Genomic DNA, 18202 nt, shown 5'->3' on the forward strand with positions numbered 1-18202 from the left:
CATCTAAGAAACTGCAGTGCGGAATGCAGCAGTGTCGTGTCAAGGAGTGAGAAGACACAAAACAAAGAGGGAAGGGAGGCAGAGCGTGGTTAGTTGTAGAATACAGGAACGCACCCAAAATTTTGAAGAGTAGCTTGGGACAGCCAAGTATTTGCAAAACAGAATGAATAAAATAGGCAATTTCCCTCTGTACAAAAACGAGCTACAGGATCTATTTAGGGAATGCCCAAGAATTCTAGGTAATGGTGCCAGAAGTTAAAAGCATTACATTCTTACAAAAGGATAGTGCAGGTTGGCTACAAGCACACTACTACAGCTTCCAGGGGCATAGATACGCGTGGATACAGGGGCTGGTTGGGGGCTCTTTCAAGTTCTTCCTGGTTTTTAATCTTTACTCTTTTTTTTCAGAGCCCAAATTTTTTATCAGGTTATGTAGGTGCCGCTTTGAACCGTGACAAAGAGCTGGGGCTCAGTCCTGCGCGACTCCCTGCCTCCTCCCCTCCCTTTATCAAGTAACCCACTTCGAACTCGCTGTGAAGGCACCTCTTTAAAGCCATGCATGACACCCTGGCTCAGCTAAGGAATTCAAGCACCGGCCTGCTAGCTGACAGACAGGCCAAAAGAAATATTTTACAAGCCTCTTAACCTAGGTAATGAAATATCATTGGTTCGCTCTCTGGGAACAAAAGCAAGATGCTCCTCGCCCCATCCTAAGCGATACACCAGGCTGTGCACCTGGGTCTTCCAGAGCCGAGCTCTGCTTCGCTCACAGAGGAGCTTTGGTTCTCCCCTGTGAAATAACACCAGATTTTTATTAATTTTAATCGTAGGCCCTTCTCATCATTTTGTTAAACGTGAAAACTAAGAAGGAAATTTGCTTTAAAAGCGCTTCTTGGCAGGGTCAGGTTACAGCAAATGCACAGCCCACAGCTGATGGCTGCCATCAGGACGTGTCCCTCTGCAATACTGTTGGGATTTGGGAAGACTACTAGGGGAAAAAAAACCTCTGTCTGCAAAGGGTGAGTCAAGCTAGAGGGAAGGGTCCACATCTCTAGCTATAAAGAACTTCCTCAAAAGCAAGTCACAGCTCTTGGCAAGATCAGTGCAAAAATATTTATCTTCTTGGCAAAACACATCCACCAGTCCCAGATGAACTAGGGAGATGACGCCCAGAGAATCAGTCAGAGGCAATCCAAGGAAACAAGCTACAAGGATGAAGACAGGTCCTTAAGGCTCTTGCAGATGCCTTATTTCCACCTTGCCTTGTCTTTTCTGAGAGGAGTCACCAGCTTCCTCCACCTCTGCAGCAGCACAGCGGGGATGTTTGGACGGGGCACCTCCGCTTGCCACCTTCCCATCTGCAAATTCTTCCAGCTTATGCTTCCCCAGGGCTCCTCCGGTCCTGGTAGCAGCCCAGGTGGCAGGGAAGAAAACCAACCACTATTAAAAGCTCCAAGGGCAGACAAAGGAATTGGCTGTGAGGCACTGAAGAACAGAATGACCTCCAAAACCAGACAGTGGGCTCATCCTTGACCATGCCTAAGGAGAAGGGCAGGGCTGAAAAGGCAACGCTGAGACAAGCAGGGCAGCCTGCACACACCGTGCCTGAGACCCAACAGCCCAGCTTGCCAGGGAGCTGGTGCCGGACGAGCAGCCTTGGGGAGCGTTCACCCAACTTCATTTGCAGCAACATCACCATTACCAGGGAGCTGTCAGCAGCCGCTATCCCAGCCCCGTGGGACCCATGGCACCGCTTGCTTTCTGTCCTCTCTCACACTCTCTCGAAGGCAGGTGACTGCTTGTTTTGTTTTTAGGCCCCAGATGCAGACTCGCAGCCTCAGAAAGCAGGACTGGTGTAACCTTAATTTCCTCCTGTTTCTGCTGCTCTCGTAGCCAACTACACACATCACCAGATCAAGTTTGGTTTCAGCAGCTGTAAGCTACACAAAAGGAACCAGTGAAAACCTTTATGGAGGAAATAATATGCAATTTTCTAGCTGAACACCTTTTAAAATGTAATGACAGAAAATAAAATCCTGCATCTGTGCTCAGCAATAACAATCTGTATGCGCACGGTAACAACATGACACTTGGAATAAGCAAGATCCAGACAAAAAAGAGAGCTTACCCAGGCGTCCAAATCCGCAGGCTTGGAATAAAGAGAGCGCAAGAGAGAAAAGAAGGGAAAGAGAAGAAAAAGAGAAATCAGTGATTTATGGAGGCCGCCTGCTGCTGCACAATACAGCTTTTAGTATGACAAGTTTAGAAAAGTTCCTTAAAAATGACAAGCATCTTAAACAGTGCAGTGCTGTCCCCTGTTGGGAACTGTGCTATTAAAGCAAAAACAAAAGCATGCGTTCCCCCAAATAAAAACACGGCAAAAGCCCCAAAGACGGGTGCAGGATCCCCCTTCCGAGCAGAAGCTAAGCACAGCCAGCTGTGAGGCAGCTGCTCCAGGGAGCAAGGCAAGGCACTACCCCTGGTAGGGATGCTGGGACCCACGGCATACCCCAGGGAATGGGGCCGTGCTGGGTGTACTCGGAAGGAGGCGGACAACAACAGCACCGTCTGCACATTCCCTGCAAGAACAAGCATCGTTTTGCAAGGCTAGTTTACCCAACTAGCAAGGGATCTTTCCTGGACAACTTCAAGGAGTGCGTCCAAACAGCAACTCACTTGACTGGTGGGATTTCCAACCAGATCCCCCTCTGTAGGCAACCAGATACTTCATGCACAGCCCAAACCCCTTTGCTAAATCCACGCTGCCTTCCACTGCTCCTTTGCCTGCTGGCAAGCCCATCTGAGCAAAGAGACAAGCAGATCGAGCAAGCTGCAGCACCGCCTCTTATTTACCTATTACTCCTTTTTACTCTCCCAGTAACCCAGCAGCAGCAAGGCAAGTACAGGATGATAAACGTTTCGTGCCCATAAACACCTCCTCCCGAAGCCAAGGCATTTACGAGGCAGGCACAGCTCTCGTTTGCTGTCAAGGGCTGCGAGCCTGCCCTGCCTCCCCGGGCCCCATTCAATCAGCAGCATGCTCGCTAAGCGGGAACTTCAGCACGGCCGGCCTGCTTTATTCCCATTATTTATTTGACGGGGGCTGACAAGGCAGGAGGAACCTTCCCCTCGGTCATAGTTCAGTGCCAGAGGGAGCAGACGGCGGCGTGCAATATGTTTATGGGATCTGTTATCACTTCCATGGCACTGAGCGGCCACCGCAGGTAGCTGAGGGGCGAGGTGACACCCGCTTTGTGCCTCGGCCATCCTCATCCTCTGCAACAGCTGAGAGGGGTGGATCCGAACACCGAAAGTTCAGCGGGGGAAGCCAATCCCGCCTCCCGCAGGCAGGTTTGATATACTGGCACCAGGTCGTTGGCCGAGCAAGCCAGCACACAGCAGGTGTTCACCCGTCACCACTGACCGGTCCTGACAAAAGCCTGATTTGAATAACATTTTTCTTCCCACTGATTTTTACAGTCGGGACAGATGCGCTCAGTTGTTTTTACATTTTAGCAGTCGTGAGGCTGTCCGTCCTCAGCAGATGGGCAGGAAGAACAGCGGGCTCTTTATGGTGGCCATTATTATTCCAGCAGGTAGGTCATGCACGCCGCTGGCTCCCCACTGGATTTGCATGTTATTCCTGGGACACCTAAGCCATCGAACCTGGTGGACAAGTGCTTATATGGCAAAATAATCACGGGGCACCAGGCAGCTGCTGAGAAGAGGGCAGGGAGAAGGAACCCATCACCAGGAGGTGGTCCCTCTTGTATCCCTGTAAACTCTAACACACAAGAGGAGAATTGTACTTGCTAAGCACACGGCATCTACTCTGCAGGTCCTGCCAAACGTGGTCATTTTGCCACCTTTGATGAGGAACAGAAATTATTACCCCAAGTATAGATGGATATACTCTACTGAAAGGCAACAGATGCAATTGAGTATAACCCTGACCTACCAAAAAAAAAAAAAAAAAAAAACAACCTTATGGAGTGAAGCACACACTTAACAAAATATAATAAATGACAAAAATAAAATCTCAAGAGGGCTACTGGCTTCAGTTTTGCTACCTACTAAAGCCTGTGCTAAAATCTTCTAGTAGACCCGCATTTACCACCCCTGCTAAATAAAGACACATCATGTCCACAAATATTTTCAAAGTTTAAGTAACTGTTCAAGAAATTAGTAGTATCTGGGTTCTTTGCTTCCTAACCATGCACAAGTCACTTCCAGCTCCCAGCTCGAGGCTTGCTAGTTTTACGATGCCCTCCCGTGGACACAAGCCATCTTTTAGCACCCTCAGTCAATACCCCTGCACTCTTCTGCTGAAACAAGGGTTAGCTTCCCTTCCAGATAACCCTCTGGATAGCAATCACCAAAAGCTGAATAAATATTGAGCTTAATCATTTGAGGGCAAAATCAAACCAAGATATTCCCTTTGATTGTACCAGAAGTAAAAGGCTGTTATGGAAACGGGACCCAAGGTCAAACTGGCAACCCCTGTCCTCGGTATTTACACGGAAGACAAGACACAGTCTTGTCTGCAATCAGCCGTGTGGGTGGAAGGGATCGGCGTAGTGCAGAAGTGGCCTGAAGGAGGGCAACACCTCCGTAAGCCAACTGGAACCAGTTTCACCCCAGAAGTCCATGTCCTCGCCACGGACACTAACAATGTCACATAATTAACCTCACTACGGTGTGACCAATGACTTGAGAATCAGCCTGCCAGCTTAGCGGAGCTCGCCTACTGAAGAACTCAATTCAGAATATTTTTAGGGGCACTGCCAACTTTGGGAGTGGAAGATAGAGTGGGAGATGCGAGAAGTGAGAGGCAGCAGGTGCCCAAAACCTAAGACAGCTGCTGGCAACAACTCTTTGCACTCGTGTCGGTATCTGAAGAGCTCTGCAGCACATATTCCAACATCTTGATGACCAGACTTCATCACTGAATGAGCAAAGAGTCATTTCTCCATAAGGCAATAATCCAGCTCTAAGCTTCTCCATGATGGTAGGAATTAAAGAATTTAAAGAACCTATCTAGACATTCGGTACCCACTGCAGACCCTTAAACACCTCCAGTTTAGCGGAAAATTGAAGCAGTACCACTATTAAATGTAATGAAAGTCAGAGATGTAACCAAGTGACACAGGAAAGGAAGCAGGAAGAGACAAAACTGAACAGCAATCAGTTTTGAGAAAAGGCTGAGATGAAATTGCTCCACTAATGTATACAGAGCATTCACAATCCTATAAATACGGAGGTAGGAAGTATCAGAAAAACCCTCTGCCCTTTTATGATTCAGGGACAACTGCACTTCTAATGCTTACGGCGCTGCTGCAAATAGGTTTGCGTTGCTGACAGTTGATAGTGTTCATTTGAAACAAAATAAAGAGAAACCTATTTTTATAAAATCCAAAGTAAACCATCTGCTTTCGTTGCTTGCTTTAATACTGCAGCCCATTCCCACATCCTCCTTTTCCTATCAGCACTGCTCCACACGTATACACACACAGAGCTTTCATTCTGCAGGCTGCCAACACGCAAGGCACTCGATGCCTGTAGGAATCTCGCAGAGCGCTGGCTCTCCAGAGATGCACACTCAAGATGCTCCGAGCTGGTAGCAGGTGAGTCAACAACTCCCTCTAAATTTTTACCCCCTCGCTGAAATCCCTGCTCTGCCTATTAGACATCAGACTCCTAGTCCCTGACCAATTTAACCAAAAACACACCCAAAAAACACACGCTTAAGGGAGGGCATCAGGAAATTCTCCATTAATTATGACTTTCTATCCCAGAACGTCTTTCAGACCCTGCTGAGTCAATGAGGTATTTTCTCAAAAAGCTAGAATCAAAGGCCACTCAACTCTTCCTGGATTATTTCTAGCTCGTAATCATTAATACTGACTCCCATTACTCCAGCCTAAGGGTGGCATATGGCTTTCTAGGGATAGTGCAGACTGGGGGAAATAACAGTTACGCATGCTTGCATCCCAATCTCATTTCTGTGCATGCATTTGGGGATATAGCTTTCTCTTGCCAGGTTCTTAAATACTAAATACATTAGCTCCCAAGTCAAACAGTCCAATATTACTTCAAACACAACCACTAGTTTGAAAGAAATCAAGACGACACGAGTAACCAACCTGCGTGCCTCCAAGCAGCAAGAACGATGAGCCACGTGAGCTGAGAAGGAATTCCCAATCCGCACATGCTCCCAGACACTAATGCAATTTTTACTTGTGTCTGAACAAAACAGATATTTATAGGCACCAGCCACTGGATACACGTTTAATATAGTGCAGTGAATCCGGAGTTCCTTCCACGAGATTAGAAAACTAATTTCTTTTTATTTAAAAAAAGATTATCTCAAGTACTACACAGTTTAAGAGAAATTCAGTTGACTTTGAATCTACTTTTTAATACAGGCAAAGACTGTCTTAATTACATGCTTGAGCAAGAAAATTCTTGAAAACCTTCAGTCACGATCACACATTCCCTGTCTGTCTCTACGAATCCTTCTGTAGGTGAAGACTCAGGACTTTCAAACGTCTCAGAACACGTCTTTACCCACTTCGATTTTGTGAATTTTCCTGTTCTCTCTGCTCCTTCATCCTAGACATGCACAAAGCGCACTTAATGCAGCATTACAGGGTCAGTATCTTTCTGGGAGTAAAATCCAACATCCCAGTTTGCCAGGACATACACGTGAAAGAGTAATCAAGATTTAGAATAAATCAACTGGGTTACAAAGCCCAACTGAAAGAGCCACAGAAAGCACGGACTTCAATGCAGACTCCCTCATTCCCATGATTACCACAGAAAGACGAGCAGGCAGCACTACATTTCCCTACAACCACTTCTGAAAACGTATTTCTGTCTTGGCCTGCAGCATTCCCCGCATCCTAGGCCGTGGTCAGTGTTATGAAAAGGCTGCCAATTAAATTGTGGTTTTGAGCTACAGACAAAATGTCCACCAGAGACTCTGATTCTTGCTTCAAAAGCACTTGCATCCCACCGTGTGTTTTAGGAAGTGAACGTGCTGGTTCTCAGCTACACGTTCTCCTGGCTCCCCACGAGGCTGAAATCGGAGATGCTGCTGCAAGGTTGCACGTTTTAATGAAGTCCAAGTAAATCGCAATGAAACTATTTGCAAAAAGAAGAGTATAGATTCAGCAACAACAAGAATTTCAGGCTATTGTAAAACTGAATTCTTTATTTTTTCTATTGCAACCTCCGGGGCATGATTGTATCAAGAGCAACTTGCAAATCTATGTCACCGCCAGCAAAATTTTGATTTCCATTTGATAGGACAATTTGCAAACAGCAGTTTTCCACATTGTGCAAGTGCTTAACATTTGTAAGAACTACAAGGATTCAGTGCTGATTCAATGCCCATTTACCGGGTAATGCAACACACTCTTGCTCTAGGCAGGTGGCTTGGAAAAATCAGGGGGGAGACCATTCTCTCTCTACAAAGGAGCAGTAACTGTTAGTCTCGCAGCAAGGATCACAAGCCAGGTGTTGTTGCTATCGTGAGGAAGAGAGTATAGAGCGGGTGCAGCAGGAAGAGTTAAGCAGTTTGAAGAATTTTATTTAGAAAAAAAAAATAAAAAAAATGTTGTTTCCTTCTCAGTGGAGCTCCTGAAGCATGAACATGATGCCACATGCTAAGGAACCAAAGTATTTACTCCTAGACCTTTTGATCGAAAGCAAGAAGCTTGAAATGTAGCTTTAAAATACTGTATGCTCTAACTATACCAGTCGGATGACCTGACAGAGCCAAGATTCATGCTTCACGAGTTTGCAAATTGAAAGAGTCAATCCAGTGCAGAGTATCGCAGAACCCTAAAGACAGATTGCTGTATTTATTGTACTAGATACTATTTACAAACATATCTCCACACTGTTTGCTCTCTAATTACAGTTGGAGCACATGCAATCATTTATTTTGCGAGCTCCTTTTGTACACTACACCTCCAAAGTCAATGAAAGTAATTTTAAGAACCCGTTGATTGATTTATTGATCAAATAAGTTGACCGGTGCAGTAGGCTAGAAATAAGCAGACTGCTAAGTGATTTGACAAATATTGCTGGAGACTTGTCACTGAAGGCACTGGAAGGAAAGGAAAAAGAAACCCACCTCTCAAGGTAGGCTTGGGGTTTTTTAGACTCTCTGCTACGAGCTGGCCCTACAACTGCATTCTCTATGCAGGCCGCTTGGTCAAGTGCAGTCTCCAGGCAGGTGTTTGGGGTAACCCTGCCCAATCCAACACTAAATTCAGCAGAAGTTGAGCTCCTCTTGCCAAACAGCAATGAGGATGGACAGAGGGGTGGAGTTTGAGAGAAGAAAGGGAGACTTGTGCCTAACCAAGGCCATGGGACAGCAGAAACACAGGCAGTGGTCATCTCCCACAGGCACGCTGCAGTGCTCTAGACAGATTTTGGGGAATTTTGTGGTGGGATTTCACCACAGCCTTCAACAAGCTCCAACAGCAAGGAGCTGATTTACTGGAAACCATACATCTCATCAATCAAGTGTTCACTGTAACAGCTTATTTTTTCCTATAGATTTAATTGTGATTTAATGAGGTTTTCAATGAAACATGTTGGCAGCTTTTCATCAAGCGAAGCTGAGTACAACTTGTACTCATTTACACTGTCCACCCTGCCGTTAGAAGAGCTGTCACCCAGCTGAAGGAGTGGTCTCCTAACAGGTAGAGGAAAGGTACGCAAACAAAGCAGGACACAAAGGAAAAAAAATGCATTACTACTATTGCTTGTACAATATTTCAGATAATCTTTTTGCATTGTGTCACTGCGGAGTTTAAATTTAACCCCAGATCAACAAATGAATTAAATGTCCAAGGCTAACAACAATATCTTTTTCCACTAGCATAAAGCTAAAGCAGGAAAAAACACCCAGGTGCGGACAAAATGAATTAGCAAGACCGCGTTCCCTGTCTGTCAGAACCTCTCAGCACTTTTGAAAGCGAATGCCACACTTATCAAAACAACCTTTAAAATAAAAACCTTTAAAAGCCTATTTATCTCATAATATTCTCTTTCCTGTCGTGTAACATATATATTACACATATATAAAATTAAAAAGAAAAACCCATTCAAAGAGCCAATGCTCCAGTGCTCCATTTTCCATTTAGTGTTGGTTATGCACCTACAGAGACCTTAAAACATTTTAAAGGATCAAGCTTTCCTCCTCATTAGTACCACCGTCACGTTGTTCTGAACTGTGGTCATATAACCTTTTGCACCTTTTCACTCTATTGAATCAATCTCCCCTGGCAACTTCTGGTGTGGCACTCTGCTCCCCCTGCCTCTGGCTCTTCTTCCCTCACTAATTCTGTGTTCAGAACTGTGAAGCACAAAATTAGACGTTTCAAATTAAGCAAGGAGAGAGAATGAGAGAACCTTATTAAATCAACATTAGCATCAGAGTGTCTTTAAAAGAGAAACTCAATTGCAAAATATTACTCGTCGCTGTAAAGCTCTTTGCATTGACAGAAATGAGAGACAGGCAGCAGCCGAAGTCGTCTTCCTCTGCCCCCAGCCTCCTCTTGCTGCTGGTCACAGTGCTTGAGCAGTGAGAGCAGGATCCTGTTCAGACCACAGCCCCAGAGGAAGCAGAGCTTACCTTGAACTCACAAGCTCTGGAATTGCCAAGTGAAAAGGACGAGGGCTATTAACATCATGGTGGAAAAAGGGGAAAAAATGATAAAAAACATCCACATAGACAAAAAACACTAACACACAAAAGCAGGTTCCCTTCTCCTGCCAAGCCTTCCCCAACATTGGTTGTTCCCTAAGCCACAATATGGGTTGGTCATTTCTTTATTTTGTACAATAAAAAGAGCCAGTTCAAGTTTTGGTTTCCATCTGCAATCCCTAACAATCAGAATTACCAGTGAAGGTACTTTTTGGTGGGAACCTGCAGCTCCTGTAAAGCACTGGAGCATCACACCACTCCCTCTTTGCCGGATAATTAAACGTGTTTTTAAAGCCAGAGATCACCTGGGAGCCTGCATGGTCTTTAAATACAACGTTCCCTTGGCACTTTTGAGAAAGAGCTGGTATTTGCACCTTGTGTCTGTGGTGTAAATGCCTGAAGTAACTAGGAAAATAAAACTAACATTCACATTTTTAAGGAAAAGGTACAGCATTGAAGAGGCTTTCAGGGTAGGGCATAACTGCATTATCTGAGCATTCCCTAGGCTCCCAACCTTAGATGCTATCGCGCTGGGGAAACTTGGTGTGCTAGCCCTAAGGAACACCACGGAGCGTAGAGTGGAGTGGAGACACCACGGCTAGGCTCTGTAATCAGGTGGGGCCTCAATTGTTCTTGTGCACAAAGCTGCACTTTTTGCCACCCTAAGCCAAAGACCTGTCATGTTTTGACAAATGCTGTACCCTAGTGTACTTTTTGCTCATTATAATATCATTATAATACCAAAACACACCTCCATCCCAAAAGCTACCCGCCTCCAAGGTGCGACCACCCCTCACTGAGCATGCACTCTGAATTTCTCGGAGCCTATTACTTTAAACGGAGACGGGAAAACTTTACACCAATCATAACTAAGATATGCTTGACTAGAGCCACTCAAGCTCCACCTAAAAGATAGAAAATAATATAAATTGGCCCAAGAGAGAGGGGATGTTGGGGAAGATACCATCGTCAGGGGAGATACCATCCCAAGGACATACAACATCCTTAGGACCTCCTGACTCCTGGGATCAGTCGACGGGCTGAGCCTCTCTTCCCCCCCCATTGGGACGCCTTTGGGTGAGATCTGAATATTTGCTTATAAATCTCTATAGAGTCTTTGATCCTTTTAACGCGTTTATTTCTAGGCTGCGCACCTACAACACCTACAACACCTACAACACCTACAACACCTACAACACCTACAACACCTACAACACCTACAACACCTACAACACCTACAACACCTACAACACCTACAACACCTACAACACCTACAACACCTACAACACCTACAACACCTAGAACCCACACCTAGAACCCACACCTAGAACCCACACCTAGAACCCACACCTAGAACCCACACCTAGAACCCACACCTAGAACCCACACCTAGAACCCACACCTAGAACCCACACCTAGAACCCACACCTAGAACCCACACCTAGAACCCACACCTAGAACCCACACCTAGAACCCACACCTAGAACCCACACCTAGAACCCACACCTAGAACCCACACCTAGAACCCACACCTAGAACCCACACCTAGAACCCACACCTAGAACCCACACCTAGAACCCACACCTAGAACCCACACCTAGAACCCACACCTAGAACCCACACCTAGAACCCACACCTAGAACCCACACCTAGAACCCACACCTAGAACCCACACCTAGAACCCACACCTAGAACCCACACCTAGAACCCACACCTAGAACCCACACCTAGAACCCACACCTAGAACCCACACCTAGAACCCACACCTAGAACCCACACCTAGAACACCTGTAACACCTGTGTATTTCATGCATACTAGCTTGCTTTTGCAGATAGTCACTATCACCGGCAATCCAAAAGAACCTGATTATCTGTTGCTGTAATAAACCATACTTGATTGCATTGTGATAGCTCTCATTAATGCAACTAGGGTGAGGGTGGTTATCCGTGATAGTTCAGTGTTCTGAATCTAACCAGACCCCCAGACGGTTAATGCATTGTTGGTGAATGTCTGAGCGGACCCCCAGGTGGTTATTACGTTTTTGGTGAATGTCCGAACGGACCCCCAGTTTTGGTGAATGTCCAACTGGTTCAGTACTCTGAATCCAACCGGGCCCGTAACGGTTAATCAGCTACACCCCTTTAACGCGACAGTGTCAGTAGAAGGAGTGAACGCACCTTACGCTCCTGTGACACAGGCTATGTGCTTGTCTGCCGGGCTGACACCTACAACAGCGAGCAGTTCACCCTGCAGGGAGAGCTTGTAACGGGGGCTGCTAAGGAGAACTACAGAAATAAATCTGACTAACAGAAGTTTAAAAAAAAAAAATCTACTCCAAAACTATTTTAATGCTTATTTCTGTGTTTAGAGTACCCACTTCGCTAGGAAATGTTATCCCAAGGGCAAGTGGTGTGAATCTGAAGCTCGATTCCTAAGGACAGCACAAAGTTTTCAAAGCATTTTTGGGTAAAACAGATACTGCTCCAAGAGAAATAAAGGCTGCAGCGTTTGATTGCTCCAGTCCTATCACACAGTGGAAACTTTTGTATTAGTCAGGCACGACTGAAAACTTTGCATCTCGCAGACAGACTTTTTAAGTGCGTTCTCCTTACAAATAAAACAACATTTTGAGGAGCCAGGGCTGCTGGCAGTTCTGGTATCTCTGCAGAGCTGTAGTAAAAGCAACCACTTCTTCATCTGACAGTCATGCTTAGGGGCCCTAAATTAAGCGCTAGACAAAGTTGCTCCTACACCAGAGAATCAAGATAAAGCGCACCAAGGAAACAAGAAGAATGAGAAGGAGGATAAAAGTAACACCCACGAGAACCAGTGACAAAAAACTAACTTGGTTGTTAAACAGCCGTCTACTTGTTTTGTAAAATGAAATGCTTCATTTTCACCCGAAAGGGCAACAGTAGCAACACAGGACTGCTTGGAGCTTTCCAAAATGAAAGGGCCCAATGAAAACGAGCAGTTTACCATTGAATTAGGGAGCTGAAAAGTGGGGAAAAACAGAGAAGTCAGAACGAAGCGCTGAACCTGCAGTCCTAGGGCTGCCCCCGCTGCCTTTTCAGGCTGGTAAGAAGTCTTTACCACAGTCAACTAAGTGTTTGCTGCATGCTTTCCCTCCAGGAAAGGGCAACACTAAGCAAAAACTGAAAACATTTTTATTTAACCTATTCCCTGCTGCAGCTATTTTTCTTCTAAGCTTAGCAGCCTGAACACAGAACTAGAAGTGGCCTCCAGCAGCCTTCAAGTCCAATCCCTCTCTGTAGGGGCAATCATTCAGTGCCTTTAATGCAGCAGGACAGTAACTGCAATGAGGGATGTCTAAACTGAACTAAAACGATAGTGTTTTATGAAGCTAAGCACTAAACAATGATCAAAATTAACAAACTAACGATCTTCCCTAATACAAACTGCATGTGTCTCCTGCAAGACCTCCTCTCTTATACACAGAACATTGAGATGTAGAAGTGAGAAGCACCACTTCAGCTTCAAAAAAAAAGAAAAAAGGAAAAAATGAGAGCATTCACCAAGTAATAGTCTCTTTTTCCAGCAACACCAAGTAATAGCCTGCCATTTACACACCCGCTTTCAGCTCTTTAGTCCACAGCCCCATTCTGAAAATTTTTCAGGGAACAGCCAACTTTTACCTGCCACGCAAAATGGACAACTAAAAGACGAACGAATAGCAAAGGCTGAATTTCTGTGCAACTTCCACCATATAATTATGTTTCTTACACATCAAAGGTCAATTTGATAAGGCAGCAGATAGCAACCCGAGAAGCAAACAATGAAATATGTAGGCATTTGAAGTCATTTATAACTGAAGGCTTGGAAAAGCTTTGAAAGAAATTCAAAGAAGTTTTAAAATGCTGCAAAGCACCAAGATATAAACAAGCAAAATGTTCTAAGGGCTGGGGGGGCTGCAATTTGCTTTGTTTAAAACAAAAAACAAAAAGCAATCTGTTCACCTTTAAAGATCTGAATGAATATCAGCACATCACAACAACACTTCTCGAGGTAACTACTGTTCCAAGGAAGCTACAGCACAAGCAATAATTTGTCCTGGTTCACGCAGAAAATACAAGACATGATCATGACTGATAACTGAGACCCAAAGCATAGAAGTATTCTCATCAACCATGCATTTGTGCAGATTACTGAAAGGCAAACAGTCGCAGGGAAGTGATGCTCGCCTGTTAACATCCTTCCAAGTTGGCACAACCAGAAAATTACTTTGAAAGATTTAAGTAAAATGGAACGAAAGGTTACACACATCTGAGAGGAAGAGAAAGAGCTGGAGCAGCAAGAAAGCAAGCCCTGTTTCACTCCAAAGTCTCCAAAGCACTCGGGAAGCAGCCGTGAGCGGAGGCAGGCCATGCACCACGGCCAGGTAACAGCGCTGCCTGCAGTGACTAACTCGCTCCAGGTGCCAGCCCACCGCCCACTAACATCAGTATGGAAAAATTTGCTGTAAGCACCGAGAGGGTTCTGAGGAAAGGAAAAGAAACACGGAACAAGAAGAGGCAGGGCTGACAACACAATGCGGTCACAGCACCGCTCCTTTCCAGTACTAACTCCTGGCGGTAGCACTTAGCCCGCTTTGGTAGCACTTAGCCCGCAGGAGAACGGAGCCGGCTCATCGTTGTTCCATTTTTCAAGCAGCAAAGCAGGAATTAATATTCACGGGTTCCATGACTGACATAATTGCAATTTAAAAAGGGCAATTAATCATCAGCCACACTGGCAGCTGACTTGCCAGGCTGGGGATCCTTTCTCTCCACACCTGCCAACATCCAGCAAGCAACAACATCACACGCACGCAGAGGCTGGACGCGCCATGCACCTCCTTACCCCACTTTCCTTTCACATCCACAGGCTTCACAAGTTATGCTTCGTTATTGCTTTTACCCCATAAGCACACACAACCCATCTGAATCATTTATGAATGCTTTTCCCAGGTGATCCCCCCCAAGGTCGGCCAAGCAGCCACGTGGATAAGGAATGCTCTCCCCGTGTTTCCTCACTCATGCCAGCCCAGAGAAGGGAGGCAATGAGCTCTATTCCCTGCGTTACGTAGCCCTCCTTGTCTCCTCATTTTTATCTTTGCATGAACTAGTACTTTTAAAAGCGACATCTCATTTCATTCCTATTTGGAAAGTATATTACAGCACTTCAATATGAATGCAGCTCCAAAGAAATTACCAACAAAGGCTGGTGAAAACTTTAAACCCGACAAGTGATTGTCACAAGATGAGTCCAAAAAGCCACTGAGGCAGTATTTACCTCCATGCCTTTATAGGGAGGTTTTCCAGCATGCTTTAAGCAAAAACAAAAGCCAAAGAACCTGTTCTGGGATTTGTTCTGCTACCTTTACAATGTGAACAGCCACTGCCAGATGTGAAAGGCATTTCAACCAGTGGTGTTTACAGAAGAGGCATTTGGAAGTTAGGCAATGGTGTTTAGGTTCCTGGAAAGAAAGCTTGCAGACACTACATTACCAAAGGGTGAGTATATAACCTCTGGCAGAAAATATGGTTCTTAATATAATGTCCTTTCCTGAGAGGAAGAAAGCCAAACTGACCACTGTACGCCAACCTCCTTTATCTGCAAAGTACATAAAGCACTGTGGTGATAAATAGCACAGAAAACAAGCGTATCACTGATGGAAAGATTTAGAAATCAGCAAGCTGTGAAGTCTTCAAGTGACACACTTAAGACGATGTCCTTGGGACAAAGAAAATATATGACATACATCTAGGCCACAGAAATCTTGCTTTAACAGGTGCGACTGCTGCCAGCCCAGTGCAGAAGATACATGGCGACCGAGGACGTTTGTTGTAACACAAGCTGTGAAGTCCTCCCCTCCTCATTCCTGCCAGTCAGCAACCAGAAATTGACTTTCATCGTAACAATACAGGAAAAGATTTCAGTGCCATTGTATATGAAAGAGTAATTTCAATCCTAAGAACCGTCAGGATGGAAACTGGAACACAATTACGTATTGCACGCTTTGGTCAGCGCTCCAAACAAAGGTAGTTGGCAGAACGTCTCTGCCAGCAGATAACACCAATAAATGGCCTCATTTCCATCTATTAAAAGATAATACACAGACCTTGCTTCCTCATACTGTCCTCGTTTCTATCAGGTCCTTCTCACGGTTTGCTACCTCTGTGACACATGCTCCAGGTTTTCTTCATTCACAAGCCTCAGTGCATCGTTGCAAGTTAAATGAGGTGTCTACAACCCACTTCTCTTAGCTTTGTGGAACTAGACAAGTGCAATTATAAGTCCCCTCCATCTTCTTCCGCATTCAGATTTTGCAAGGTTTTCAGACATCTCGAAGAACATTTTGTTCCCAAGCAGACCTTTACCTTCCAGGGACACAGCTTTCATGCTGCCCACTTGCCCTTTGTTCAGACAGGACTGACCACGTCCTCTCTTCTAACAAAATCACTCCTTAACAAGCAAGGGAGTGAGGAAAAAGCAGGTATTTCACTCAAATATGTATCCTCTCCCAACCTAGGAGTAAACAACCTGTAGCTCAGTTGCATTTCCTCATTATGACAGACTGCATCAAAGACTTCTGCCGGGCTCTTCTGCACTCAGAGAGGGTGTTTACAGAAAACAGAGCTGGAAGTGAAGCTTGAAGGCTAAAAGAAAAAAGAAAATGCGAAATACAAAGAAACTCTCTTAAACACAGCCAGGGCTCCTGGGCTGCTGCCCAAGATCATGGTCACCTCATTTCTTAAATTTCTTCAGAAGAAAAACAAATACTTGTGCTTCCAAGTTTTCTGAACACCTTGAAGTGTAATGCCTCCAATCAGCACTTGCTCACATCTTCATCTTCAAGCCCCTATTATGACATTTTGATAAGCTTATTCCTTTCCAACGTCTCGCTCCACATCAGTGAGAGCCACTAATAGAAGACAGAGACCAAAATCCTCCCTTCTCTATTGCCTACATTTAGCAATCAGCGCCTGCCTGAGTATTGTGAGGGACCCAAAGCACCGCCGCGTTATTACACACTTATCTCTGCAAAACCACCCTGCACAAGTGACAACTTCCAGGCAGGGGGGAGGGGGGATTGTGTGGCTTTGTGATAATTAAAGCACAGACGAGTGTCACTGCTGTAGATAATTATGCATTAGCAGTGAAATTACTTAATGGAATAAAATAAACTAAGCCAAATGTTTTGTTTTTAAAGGGAATTCAGGGTCTGCAAAAGGTGCCCAAGTGACAGCCCTGGGAGAGCGAGAATGGCAGCCCTGTGCCACTCACAGCACTGATACGCCACCCAGCAGGCTGCCACCATCCACCCAGGCATGGAGGGGAACGGAGGAGAGCTGGGGAACATTTCAGCCTGCCCAGTCACCCCGTCTCTGATCTGTCTGGTGAGCGCCCACCTAGGGACCAGCCAGTCACTAACTAGTGACAACTGCCTGGGGTCACTTCCCAAGTGAAGGCATGGCATGGCTGCGTCAAATTAACTCAACCCGCAGGTCTTCCATAGCCAATAGACTCCCATCAACAACAAAAACATTGGGATAAGTAGATGCCTGACCCAAAACACAGCCATCTTCTCTCACCAAGTGCACGAGGCCTCCTGCAGCCTCTCCTCTCACCTTACCAGGGGTGCTCCCACACGCCCTCCCGCTGCCGCTCTCTGGAGATGGCTCTCCACAGCGTCCTCCTGCTTGTTAAAACAAGGACTCTGAAGGTCAGTCAGAATTTATAAGGCAGCCATTTCATCTTTTGTGCTTCTCTGGCTACAGTCCTTCCTAAAAGCTGCTGAACATTGGAGATTCTGCGGGGTCTGAAAGCCCTGCCAACACTGAGGCCAATTAGGAGTTTCAGGATGATGCATATTAAAGTTATTATAGGAGGCAGTTATGCAGCCAGAATAAATCTTAACTGAACCTTTAAGTGGTTTTTATAACTCTTGTTTCTCCTTTTTGAAAACAGATGAAAAGATACAAATCTCCTCCCTAAGAATCTGCAGGGATTCAAGCCAGCCACCAACTTCTTGCTCAAGAGAAGATTCTGCCCCAGCGCAGTAATTCACTTTGGCCACTTTATGTGGATCGTCTTTATGTTTTAAACTCCAAACCATTCAGGTCCATCAGAAACCTGCAGTATCAGTGAAGACCAACCTGAGATCCTGCTTTTACAACAGGACAGCATGTACACGTGTAACTTCTGCTGAAACTTCAGTGTTTTCTTGGCATAGGCCTTCTTAGTGCACAGTCTGACTGCAGGCAGCCAGAGGGACATGGCAATTCTAGTCCATTTCTTTTCCTTTTGGTTTTTTCTTCCTTTACACACCAGGTTTCACAGATAATATCAACACAGCAAATCTTGAAGAGGATCTGAGGAATGGAGGCAGACGTGATACCAAGCATAAGACATCATCAGGGCAGCATCTGCTGTTGTCCTCCCACCACTTCCAAACACCAGCTCGCTGCCCGCAGCAG

The 18202-nt window shown here is 45.4% G+C and overlaps 1 protein-coding gene across 5 annotated transcripts in view; it reads right to left on the reverse strand.

Moving 5' to 3' along the window:
- Nucleotides 1-18202, reverse strand: part of CHCHD6 (coiled-coil-helix-coiled-coil-helix domain containing 6) — a 122617-nt gene that overhangs the window by 87096 nt on the left and 17319 nt on the right. For 4 of the 5 annotated variants that reach the window (XM_068694115.1, XM_068694113.1, XM_068694116.1 and 1 more), the window contains exon 5: nt 2129-2149. The exons of the other annotated variant lie outside the window; for it this stretch is intronic. In XM_068694115.1, the coding sequence (XP_068550216.1) occupies nt 2129-2149 (21 nt within the window). The remainder of the gene's footprint in view (nt 1-2128; nt 2150-18202) is intronic. 5 annotated transcript variants of the gene reach the window in all.

This window comes from Anas acuta, chromosome 11, assembly GCF_963932015.1.
Source record: "Anas acuta chromosome 11, bAnaAcu1.1, whole genome shotgun sequence".
Taxonomy (NCBI): Eukaryota; Metazoa; Chordata; class Aves; order Anseriformes; family Anatidae; genus Anas; species Anas acuta.